Source organism: Mastigoproctus giganteus, chromosome 1 (assembly GCF_048544385.1).
Source record: "Mastigoproctus giganteus isolate SK-2022 chromosome 1, ASM4854438v1, whole genome shotgun sequence".
Classification (NCBI taxonomy): domain Eukaryota; kingdom Metazoa; phylum Arthropoda; class Arachnida; order Uropygi; family Thelyphonidae; genus Mastigoproctus; species Mastigoproctus giganteus.
In genome coordinates, this window is record NC_143575.1 from 233,820,092 (window position 1) to 233,833,065 (window position 12,974).

Sequence of the window (12,974 nt, forward strand, 5' to 3'; positions counted from 1 at the left end):
AATTAGATGTATTTTAAATACACTGAAGTATCATGTATACACCGTCCTCACAAAAGTACTCAAACATTTCTCTTCGCTGAAGACAGTTAATGATGCAGTTTCACTACTGTCGCAACAACTGGATTTTGCAGATATGAAACAGAATATAAAATTATACACGAAACATCATAGGTATCAATGTCCCTCCCCTACATAGTTCTAAAGAGGCATGATTGTTGGTGGTTGTCATGTCAGTGATTTGTTGGTGTGTGTTATAGCAGATTGTTTGAGTTTACGAGGTCAACAGCGACCAATGATCTGGATGGATGGAAGGCCAAAAAATTAATATCAATATTAATGAATGCAAAGTGATGCAAAGAAACGAAACTTATTTAACATACGCGTGGGTAGCATAGTTGGTAGCGTAGCCGTCCTCCCTTCGCCGAGTGAAAAACGCTTGAGTTCGAATCCCGTCGATGACGTGAGGAATTTTTATGAGCCTTTTACACAACGTAGCTGAGTTATTGGTCTCAGGAGAGGGTAGCATGGTTTTTCCTCCCGAAAACTCGAGTTTTTCGTCCAACAAACAGACCATAGAGCACATGCAATTTACAGGCATAATATATATAGGCGGCAATACAGCCTAAGTTGCTGATGCGCCTAGAATCCCACAATAACTGCCTTAATAAAAAGCCTGTCACCTGCTTTCTTCCGGTATCTCTCAAACCAATCTTTAAATTTACATAGGTCTCCATTTTTACAAGTTTAGCTGGTAATTTGATTCAACAGTTAATAAGACTTTGGTTAAAAGAGAATTTTCTTACATTCATTCAATAAATATGCTTCCTCAATTGAAGAACATGTCCTTTAGTTTTTGTCACTTAAGGGAAAAAAGAACATTTATCCACTGTTTGATTTAAGCAAACCTTTCAAACCTTTTAAATACGTCAGATAAGTTCCCACATAAACAAGTAGTCTCTAGACTTTTCAACGTACATAAAATTAATCTGTCTCTCTCTGTCTCTTTCTCTCTCTAGGAATAATTGTTTATGCCAATAACTAATCTTGCTGCTCTTCGCTGGACTTTTTCCAGCAGATCCACCTCTTTTCTGAAATGGGGGCTCCAGCCCTGTAGAACTGAAGGTGAACCGAAGAGGAGAGTTACATCATCCCGACATATCTCTGAAAAACCTGATATCGCAATTCAAGAACTGCCAGTAAGTAGGTACACGTCAGTAAGGAGTTGAGTGGGAATGATTTTCATGGGAGAGCTACAGCTTACAAGCGCCATATAACAACATCAACGTTAATCGTTGTTTGGAGTAATGCGCTGCTTGTCGTTCGCGGACTCTGGGAACAATGGAAAAGGGTTCTATGGAGTGACGAGTCCCGCTATATAATGTTGAGATGTGATAGAAGAGTTTGGTTTGAAGAATGACCGGAGAACACTACCAACGGTGAATCATCTTAACAATGAAGTTCGTAGCAGGAACAGTTATGGTGTTGGGCTGCTTCTCTTTGTTCGGGCTAGAATCGTTAGTTGTGCTGAAAACCCTCGATGCTGTGCCATACTCTACACTGACAACGTGCACGACTCCGTGGTACCTAGGTCTAAACACCTATGTACCATGTTGCTAGCTTAGGGACTCCATAATTGATTTTGTCGTTCTACAGTATGATTTGAATCCCACAGGTACCTTTGGAAGGAGTCAGTACGTCAGATAAGGGTGGAGTCAGTAACGTTCCCTTCGACTACTGCGGAGGCGGCTGTAATAAAGGATGATGGTATCAAACTGTACTTGGTATCCTATCGTAAACTATTTTCAAGCAGAATTAACGATGTCATTAAATTCAAGGGGGGAGGGGAATATTAATTTCTTTGACAGAAATTCATTCTGCTCAACATTACTAGATACTTTAGAGGGGATAGCACATATAGAGGGGGCACCAAAAGTCACAAATCAATATATATATATATATATATATATATATATATATTTTTTTTTTTTTTTATTTATTGAACGTATTGTTCAATAAATAAAAAACACTATCATATTGACAAAATTTGCACATATTTTCAGAACGAGAAACTCGAGAAAATAATACTTTTAGGCTACCTACGAAAAATATGTCATTTAATGTGACTACTCAACAGCATCCTGTTGAGCTCACCTGGTTTTGGCGCATTATAGCCTTAGTTGCTAATGCGCCAATAAAACCCAACAACCAACCAACCAACCAGCATCCTGTTGAGCTCATAGAAGAATATTTTCCATTACTTTCCTCGAATTGTCTTGCTCAATGTTTTCATTTCTTCCGGTATGTTATCTTTTACATGCTCTTTGTTCTAGTTCTTACTGAGCAGTTTATGTTCTGTGAAATCTGGGTATTATCGTATGCCAGGTGACTTCGTCCTGCTGAAGCCAAGCATTCCATAGGCTCTTCTCATTTGCTGGCAGGATTAACAGATTCTTGTTCATTTCTTAGAATATTTCTCCATTTACAATTAGCCCATGCACAAATTATTGCCCTTGTAGGTAGAATTGCCGTCCTTCTACCACCGGGTGGAAAAGACATGAGTTCGAGTCCCGTCAATGACGTGAGGAATTTTATGGACCTTTTTCACAACGTGGCTGAGTTAGTCGGTCTCAGGCGAGGATAGCATGGTTTTTCGTTCAGAAAACAAAAAATCGACCTCAGAACACACGCAATTCACATACAGTATACAGGGAGCAATATGACCTTAGTCTCTTATGCTCCTTAAATCCTACAACAACAATACGGATTATTCCATTACCTGATGTCCCACAACACAGAAATTCATTGTAGATGGAAATGCCGTTCGTGAATCTCTTGGAACGTTTCTGGTCCACAGCTGCATGTATACAAAACAATTAACAATTAAAACAGAGGCGAGTTTCTTGCGAGTTACTTGTATACTTCCATCACTAATTACATGCTAGAAGATGAAGTCATGTTTTCTTCAGTGACTTCCGAAATATCATACAGTTGAATATTTTATACCATGCCGCAAACAGTGCCTTCTGATTTACAGGATGCAGTTCCTGAAAAAGCTAATTTTACAAGAAAAACAATTAAAATCATTTTTCAGAATTCGTATTAAATTTTTGGACAATCGAAGTTCCAAATGTCATAATTTTTTTAATGATTATCCCAAATGGTACAATATCCTACTAGTATCGCAGGTTTAAATACATAAAGTACTTGAAAGACTGAGAAGATAGAAGATACCTGTTGATGTTGGACTTTGACAGCAGATAATAATTTTTAGGAAATATATATGAAGGAAGATTCTTCCAAAGAACAGAAGTGGAAAGAGAAATGAGGAAGAGGAAAAAGTGAGTTTGGAGTTGAACCTTGTACTAGTTTATGCTCGTGTTCGATGTGGCTTGGAAGAAAGAGATGGAATTACATTCTGAATTCAGAAGAGAAATATCTATAAAAAAGTCATGCAACAGAAACTGAATATTTGTGTAGTAAGGGGGTGGGGTGGCAATCATTAACTAAATAGCAAGACGGATTTGTTGAGTCAGTAGCTATTTAGAACAAAAAAAAAAAAAAAAAAAAACTCTAGTTTATCTGATTGAACAGGAAGCAATTATTCATGTTATGTATATTCAAAGAAAAGTTAGAAGTGGGGATTATCCTCAGTAAAGATCTTGCCTAAAAATTTGAGTGTTATTGAAAAGGAGCATGGGTACAGCAAGCTCCTTTTGAGAAAAATAAGACAGGACTGAGTTTTAGAAAGACTGAAGATCGACCCTTAAGAAACTAATATAATTTAATGAATTTAATACCGAAATTTTATGCACCTGACTTAAAATACGATCGGAATATCAGTTTCATCAGTGTTACATATTCCAATTCCAAGTAGCAGCTATAGATATCATCACTGGAAAACGTCTACAAGAAACCTCAGGTTTTATTTGGAATAATCAGTACACTTTTGATATTTTCTGGATAGTTCTCATGGTTCTGGAAGATAAACAATGGTTTGCGAGACCATTATTTCTCTGGCTCATTGTCATCTGTGGAATTTGAAACAATATGTTCTGACGACAACTTTTATTGGGGCTTTGTGAATATGAAATAGTCTTGATGGAGAAATGAAGCATCATTTTTACGAGAAGTTGCATTTTTAAAGCAGGACCCCACAAAAAGGGTTGTTGAATTACCCATTTTTTATTTCATTAAGTTATAAGTTTGGCTCTTCAGACCAGTTAACCATTTTGACAGGCGTGTTGTGAAATAAGTCTATTTGTGATCAGATGCAGTTAATCTAAACCACGTAGCGGGTAGATATGAATAGCATATAGCGGAACCACTTGACTCCACAGACAGGTTTAAGAGTTCTAATTTCTTCTAATATTTCATCCAGTATTAAATTCATCGGTTGAGGAGGCGGTTATCTGGAATTTCTGAGTTTTCATAGCATACAACAGATAATCGACTTTTAGAACGCACATCCAATGCTACAAGAGTTACAAGACGCATTATCGGAAAACAGTACACAAAATTAATTGCCTAGTCAATCTCTGAAGCAAAATAAAACAACAAGATAGGGAGGGTGTTGCTAAGGTTAATCATTTGCTAAAGAATAATCTAATTTTGTTTAATTAAACTCTATTGTTGAACAGAAGACTATCAATATCCATTTCTCCGTCTTTTAGATTTTTTAAAGGAGTCAAAAAATATTGCACAATAAGGAAAATTCTATGAATAAATACGTTCGCAGGTTAACTGAAAGTTGTTCATGGCAAAGTATAAATTATGATTTTTTTACCAATTAAATATCTATGTCTACTAAAATTTCCTCGTTTAAACATGCTTAGACAAGCTCTTAGCAAGTGAAGTCTACCTGGTATACTCTTAATTTTTATTTAATTTATTTGATGGCTTATTTGAGAATCACATCAAAAATGGGGGATAATGTAGTATGGAAATTTATTTCCATCCTACAGACACGTATTAGTGCTTTCGTTATTTAAATAAGTAACAAATTTAGTAGAAAATTGCATTTCATAAATAAAAATATATATTCTCCTCTGTGGTATAATTTCCAGTATATTTCGCATGAAATTCTAATTCCGCCTCGCTTTTCAAGGACATGCAGTAGCGTGACCTCAACTTCCTATGAAACCATCGTCGTATGATATTACTTCGCCTGTTGAAATTTTTCAGCGAATTGGAAGATATATCATATATTTGGACTTAGTAGCCTCGCTACCAGATGCCTGACGGATCTTCTGTGTACAGGACGAGGATATTGGAAGTATATTTAGAGCAACACGATCGCATCCGACTGATCCCTGGGCTTATCTCTTCTCTTCATTTTTCCGTGGAAAGCCAGACTTACGTTCGAGAAATCACGTGAACATCCCCCCACCCCCGCAAGTAACGAGCGCATGAAAATCATCCACTGACCACTCGCTATATCGTTTCATAAGATTGTTCGCCACTTGACAGGCGATCACTCTATTCAGGTCATGAGGTGCATCCCTCCCAAAGCGGAGGTCGGACGACATTCGATTAAGCGGATATTCCGTCGCCGCTTCAAACAGGCACTAAATCCTCCCTAAATCACCAGGCAGCAGTGGGTCGCGGAGCTGTAAGCGGAGAGGATTTCTTCCGTACACCACAATCGGAACGCTCGCACACATCAACGCATTCAATCTCCGTGGCCGAGCTTAGCGAAAATCGTCTGTTTTTCTGAAATGCTTTTGGGTGGACTCCGGCCGTTAGCAAAACGCTTGCGTGACATTTTGACACGGAACAATCCCCCTGTTTAGGAAGCTACGACACAGCACAACGAGCACGTCTGTGAGGATCATCTTTAGAAAACACCGCAAATGATGATCGACCAGTTCTACGAATGCCCTCCTTTGTCCTGACTTGAAATCATCTCGGGGGATGGACACAATAAAATAGAATAGGCCAGCAAAACAGGAGAGAGAGAGAGAGAGAGAGAGAGAGAGAGAGAGAGAGAGAGAGAGAGAGAGAGAGAGAGAGAGAGAGAGAACAATAAAATGAGAGAAAGATGAAAAAAATGAATGAGAGAAAAAACGCAATAAAATCAGAAAAAATGAGAGAGAGAGAGAAGAAATGAGACACAGAGAATGCAATAAAATAAGAAATAATGAGAGAGAGAGAGAGAGAGAGGGGAAGAGAGAACGCAATTAAATAAAATAAATGAGAGAGAGGAAATGAGACAGAGAGAAAGCAATAAAATGAGAAAAAAAATGAGTGAGAGAGAAAGAACAATAAAAAGAGAAAAGAATGAAAGAAAGAGAGAGAGAGAGAGAAAGAGAGAACAATAAAAAGAGAAAAAAACGAAAGAAAAAAAAAAAGAATAATAGAAGTGTGGAAATGAAAAAAAAAAAAAAAAAAAACGAAAGAAAGCAAGCTTAAAGGTGCACAGAGAAAGAAAGAATCTATATATTATTTCTAATTACACCTAAGAATTGGAACGCTGTTGGGCGCTTCAATGTTTTTACCAAAGATGATTTTTTTTTTTTTTTTTTTTGTAATTTCAGGGGATACCTCCCATTCTCGGACACCTAGCACCATAGGAGGAACGAGTTCCATCTCTCCAGATCTTAACGGACAGGAATCTCCAAATTCATGTCCAACGGTATCGGTACACGGATTCCACCAATCGCCAACACTTCCGGGTCATCCTCCATCCCAAATGATACATTCCCCCATATCCGTCTCCGCCGCTCATCTCCACCATTCCATGACTGACAGTACAATGGTTGGTGGTCCACCAGCCAAAAGAACCTCTCCTGGTCTCACTTGTGTTGTATGTGGGGATACCTCCAGTGGAAAACATTATGGAATCTTAGCTTGCAATGGCTGCAGCGGGTTCTTCAAACGTAGTGTGAGACGAAAACTCATATATAGGTAAGTGAACAAGATCATGTTATTAATTAAATAATTTAATTAAACGCTAAAAATTAATTAAAACAGTAGAAACACTACAAGACCTTGAGAATTAATATACATAAACAATAAAGATTGGATCAGTTGGTGCTAAACTTCATTACAGAATTTGAATCTTTGTGTATATTTTGTTAAATGTTAACATTCAACCAAAATATGAAACGCACACAGAAGATGTGTATTGATACAGTGATGCTTTTGCGCAGCTTCTGAAAACTCTGAGCATCACACAATTATAAAATAAATATTAATAAATAAATACAAATAATCATAAAAATGATATCTTTTTATATCAAATTCTTATAGTTAAGCTTTGATTTTATTTGTTCTTATTTAGGTGTCAAGCTGGAACAGGAAACTGTGTGGTGGATAAGGCCCACCGAAACCAGTGTCAAGCGTGCCGACTAAAGAAATGCCTCCAGATGGGAATGAACAAAGATGGTAAGTACTAAAGACACACTAAAAAAAAAAGATATTTACCATTTCTCAATAATAATTAGTTTAAAAATTAACAATTTAGATGGATGACATGTTTTAAAGAGTCGATATAAATTTCACAAATGCGTACCTCGCTGCCAGTTTGAATTCCATGAAACAATTTTCCCCCGATCTTTGTCAGTTGCCTTCATGTCATGCTTTTGTTACAATCGATACATAAAATAAATTTAACTGCTATACATATTTTAAGTATTCCTAATTGTTCAATTAAGGTGATCAAGCTGTTTGAAAAAAAAATGTTCTTGTTTATACTCCGGCACGGTCAGTGGAGTTTACAATAAATTATCAATACAAACATTAATCGTATTTAGCAGTCACGTGCTTGAACCCAGGTCCACTTAAAGAGCGCGTGCTCCTGCATTCTGATCACTCGGCTACTTCACCTGACGTATATACTCTTAAAGAACAAAATAGAAAGGAATAAAAAGTAAACGATAGTAAAAGTGAATAAATACCTCAGGACCTTGCCAATTGCCGGTTTCTCGTTTGCGGATTTGATTATTTGTGGAAAATATTTTGAGTCATTCCTCGCCCATAGTGAGTCACGGCTCGATTATTTGAGATTTACTTTACGACTGACTTTCCACAATCGAACGTAGATGGGCAGACAGTAATGTGCATTAAAATCGCTGAAAAAAACGGGCAAATAGAAAACATAAGTCTTTGCTTTGCTGTAGGTGGCGTGGATCCCTTATGCTACGAGGCTGTCTCACCATGAATTGCTTCCATTTTATGCTACAATAAACTGCCCTTTTCGTCAGAGAAGTATAATGCTATTTACTGTAATGCAGAGTCACCTCCCAGCCTGCTGTTTTCAGTGTTACTGACACTTCATCAGCCATAGAGGAATGCATCCCATCAGCGAAGTAGTTTACAACCCAGAAATGAGAGAAACCAAAAATATCTTTAATCAACTTGAACCAAGAGCTAAAGAAGAAGAAACTCTTCATCACAGCAGGCAAGCCGGTATACAATATTGGGATAAGTTGGAAACTTGTTAAACATTACTGGAGCAGAATCGCGTGGAAAAATGCCACAAAATATTACTTTAGAAAGTCTGTAAACTTTACGAGCCTATTTTACGACTTGGCCCAACCAACTGAGTAACCAGGTATCGAAAGATTGAGTAGAATTAAAATAAAGCAGCTCAAGTAACTGAAGAATTAAGAATTAATTCGTTGGCTGGAGTGAAACCCATATCAAACTCTACGAGTTAAGAGGTCGCAGAGTCCCATAGAGAAATCTGATTCCCAATCTGCTGCAAGTGCAGGTGGTTCTATTTTGTAAAATAGTTTCTGGTGATGACTACATTTGTTCTGTTTTAGATGGTCTATTGCTGTCTCCTGTTGGAACTGTAGATATGTGGAAAGGTATATATTTTTCTTGAAAAGGCACACTGACTTTCCCAGAGGTAATTTTGGGAAGTAATTTTATGTTACTCATACTTACAAAATTAAGTTTGTACTCGTACGTACAAAATTAAGTTTAGGAATTAAGTTTGAAATAATGTTAAGAGTTGAGAGTAGTATTCACTATGATATAACATTGAATCACAACTAGTAAGATGTCTGATGACACGTTTTTGTGACTTCTGGAGTTGGTTCACAAGCCTGGCTTTGTGTGCATTTTAAATCTGAGAGGCAAATTTAAGGAAGGACTTATTAAGACAGGACTGAGAAGCTGTGATCAGCGAACTTGAAAAGAATTTCTTTTAATGAAGCCGACTGTCCTCGCGGTAGTATGGCTATAATCACCGTCACCTCTACACCGGGTGGGAAAGATCCGGGTTCCAATCCCGTAAATGAAGAGAAGAACGTTTACAGGCGAGGATAGATGGCAAGGTTTTTTATTCCGAAAACTCTGGTTTTGCGTCCAGCGAAACAAGTAAATCTACAAAAAAAAAAAAAAAAAAAAAAAAAAAAGTCTTATTAGAGCTGCGAAATTATAAACCCAGGTATATTATGTGCATAAATTGCGTGTGTTCTATGGTGGATTTATCTGTTTTGCTGGACGAAAAACCCAAGTTTCCGGGAAGGGGTAACCTTGCTATGCACACCTGAGACCGACTTAACACAGCTGCGGAGCGAAAAAGACATAAAAGTTCCTCGCGTCATTGACGGGATCTGAACCCGAGCCTGTTCCACCCAGTGTGGGGAGGAGGGTGATTATAACCACTGTGCTATTGCGGAGACTTAGACAAACTGACGAGAAAACCACCAATTTACAGACATAATACACATGGGTCCATGAGGTTGTTCAAGGGTAACCCAACTTTATAAAAAAGCTATATCATTTTTTTTTTTTTTTTTTTTAATGAAAGCGGACTGATTTTATTGTTTGATGGACCCTGATAGTGTGCTAGTGACATGTTTGTGCAACCTGTAGTTGCTAGTAAAGGTTACACCTAAATCCTTAATTCGGTGTACACTCTCTATAGCCGACCGAGCTAGCCGGGTGGGTAGTAAAGTGCCTGCCTAACAACTCAAAGGTCGCGGGTTCGCTTCGGGCTTGGATCAGAGTAGTGCAAAAACCTTGGGAGGTGCATTATGGTCACAGAAGCGCTAACAAAGAAAAACACTCTCTGTTGACCGATGGCGTATTTGCTCAGAATTTTCTTTTTTCTCCTTGTTTTAGAGAGAGAAAGACAGGACCATTTGAAGGGGTTAATTACAAACTGTTGTCTACTGTTATTGTATAATCTGTCGAATGCTTGAAGGACGAGGTTCATGTTATCAGTCAACTCAATCGAATTAATTAATTAATTAATTATTGCGAAAATTATGTTCGTTAAGTTTCATCAATTTATTCACTATAGGCGAAAAAAGCGATATCTTTAGCTCACTGTATCAGACCTTAGTTTTAAAGACAGTGTACGAGGATTAGTTAAATAAGATATTCAGACCTGTTCCATGGTGGCATATCCTTCAGTGACTACGCTGTGAAGTACTGAATCGTCCTTTACATAAATAAATAAATTTTCTGTTTATACTCCGGGACGACCTCACGGTCAGAGGAGTTCTCAAGACAGGAGTAGTAGTTGAAGTAGAGTTTTTCAAGATCATCAGCGACGAAGGCCATATTTCGTGTGTTCTGTAGTCCATTTTCTGTTTGTTGGACGAAAAATCCGAGTTTCCTGGAGATAAAAGCATGCCACCCTCGCCTGAGACCGACTAACGCAGCCACGTTGTGAAAAGGTCCCATAAAAATACCTCACGTCGTCGACCGGACTCGAACTCAGATATTTTCCACCCGATGTGGGAAGGACGGCAATTCTACCAACTGTGCTACCCACAAAGGCACAAGACAGAGAGAATACAAGAAACAGCACCGTATTAAGTACCATTAGTCATGCGAGCTTTAACCACCGTCACTCAAAACACGCGTACTTATGCACCCTCGCGCTCGATTACACGTCGACCTATCGTCGGTCGTGTCGCCCTGCAAATTCCACGTTTTTTGAAAACTGATTCAAGTGCAGGAGAATTTAAAAAAATTCAAAATATAAACATTGTGTGTAATTTGCTTAATTTCTGTATAAGTAAGGTATATCCATCGCAAGATCATATCAGTTGCACACACTCTAAAGAATTAATAATGATTTCTCTTTTCAGACGCCCTTGTGGGTGGTACAGTTGGTATAAACACGGTTCTCCCCCATAGAGTGGAAAAGACCTAAGTTCGAATCCTGTCAATGACGCGCAGACATTTTTACGCCCCTTTTTCATAACGTGGCTTAGTCTCAGGCGAGGGTTAGCTTTTGTTTTTCTCTCTCTCTCTCTCTCTCTCTCTCTCTGAAACTCCAGTTTTTAAACCAGCAAACAGCAAATCGACCACAAAATATACTTTACAAGACATATATATTGCGCAATATGGCGTAAGTTACTAATATGCCTAAAACCGTACGCTGTACGGTGTTGAGTTTTGCACACTATACATACAGGGCCGCGCCGAGCCATTTTAGTGCCCGAGGCAAGAATGTAAAATTGCGTCCTCCCCTAAAAAAATAAATAAATATATATTGGTCGATTTTATTTATTTCGTATGATGTGATCAATACACGAAGGAACCACTTTTTTCTTGCTTCCTTCTTGTATTGTGGCCGGGATATCCAGCCAACCGGTTGGTTCGGCACCATCGTGATATCCAGCCCGAGGCAAGAATGTAAAATTGCGTCCTCCCCTAAAAAAATAAATAAATATATATTGGTCGATTTTATTTATTTCGTATGATGTGATCAATACACGAAGGAACCACTTTTTTCTTGCTTCCTTCTTGTATTGTGGCCGGGATATCCAGCCAACCGGTTGGTTCGGCACCATCGTGATATCCAGCCCGAGGCGAGAATCGAACCCGCGGCCTTTGGGTTGCCAGGTAGGCACTTTACCTACCCGGCTAGCCCGGTCGGCGGTCGATTTTATTAAATAAATGTTATGGATTTGTAGGCAATTAGGTGTATATGGTACAGGCTACCAAGTTAGCGAGTGTAGACTAACTTTAGCCTAGGGGGGGGGGCTATAAACGATATATAAATGAAATGGTGTTATAAAATAATATGATACTAAATAATGAAAATAACATTAAAATGTTGATAAACAATAAAATGCTAAATGCAAAGTAAAGTGCAAATACATTCCCTCACCTGACCATCAATCTGCTACTTCATCGGGGGCTTTGAGCAGAACGATAGCAAGACTAAAGGAATGTCTCATACCTACCCGTTTCTGTTGTCCCCATACCAATTTTGCCAGTTATAAGTTTTTAAGTGATAATATTAATTTTAAATAATCTTACCAACATATAAAACAACCTGAAGGAGGGAACCTCCCCCCCTTTTCAATCCGACCACCACAGCACAAGAATGAAGTAAGAACCTTTCTCATTTATTCAGATACATACCCGTTGGGCTTTGTGTCATTTATCCCAGTTTGCTGTTCAGACAATATGATTGAAAAAGTTAATAATTTAAAAAAAATCTAAAAGTTTAAGAATTCATGTAAATTAAACTAAACTTATTATCCTATTGCATTGACTTGCTATCAATTTAAAATTAATATTATCACTTAAAAACTTATAACTGGCAAAACTGATATGGGGACAACAGAAACGGGTAGGTATGAGACATTCCTTTAGTCTGGCTATCGTTCTGCTCAAAGCCCCCGATAAAGTAGGAGATTGATGGCCAAGTGAGGGAATGTATTTGCACTTTACTTTGTATTTAGCATTTTATTGTTTATCAACATTTTAATGTTATTTTCATTATTTAGTACAGTATCATATTATTTTATAACACCATTTCATTTATATATCGTTTATAGGCCCCCTAGGCTAAAGTTAGTCTACACTCGCTAACTTGGTAGCCTGTACCATATACACCTAATTGCCTACAAATCCATAACATTTATTTAATAAAATCGACCAATATAACGTCATGCACAAATAATGTCTAATTGCCCTATGTACAATAGCATTAACGTCGCACAACAGACAAACTCCTAATAACGTAAACCTGACTAAATATTAATAGCATAAACTTC

The 12,974-nt window shown here is 37.8% G+C and overlaps 1 protein-coding gene across 1 annotated transcript in view; it reads left to right on the forward strand.

Moving 5' to 3' along the window:
* The first annotated feature begins 6,751 nt into the window (after nucleotides 1-6,751).
* Nucleotides 6,752-12,974, forward strand: part of LOC150091612 (photoreceptor-specific nuclear receptor-like) — a 196,000-nt gene continuing 189,777 nt past the window's right edge. Inside the window, exons 1-2 of the mRNA XM_090369127.1 lie at nucleotides 6,752-6,903; nucleotides 7,280-7,383. Coding sequence (XP_090225253.1) covers nucleotides 6,752-6,903; nucleotides 7,280-7,383 — 256 coding nt within the window. The remainder of the gene's footprint in view (nucleotides 6,904-7,279; nucleotides 7,384-12,974) is intronic.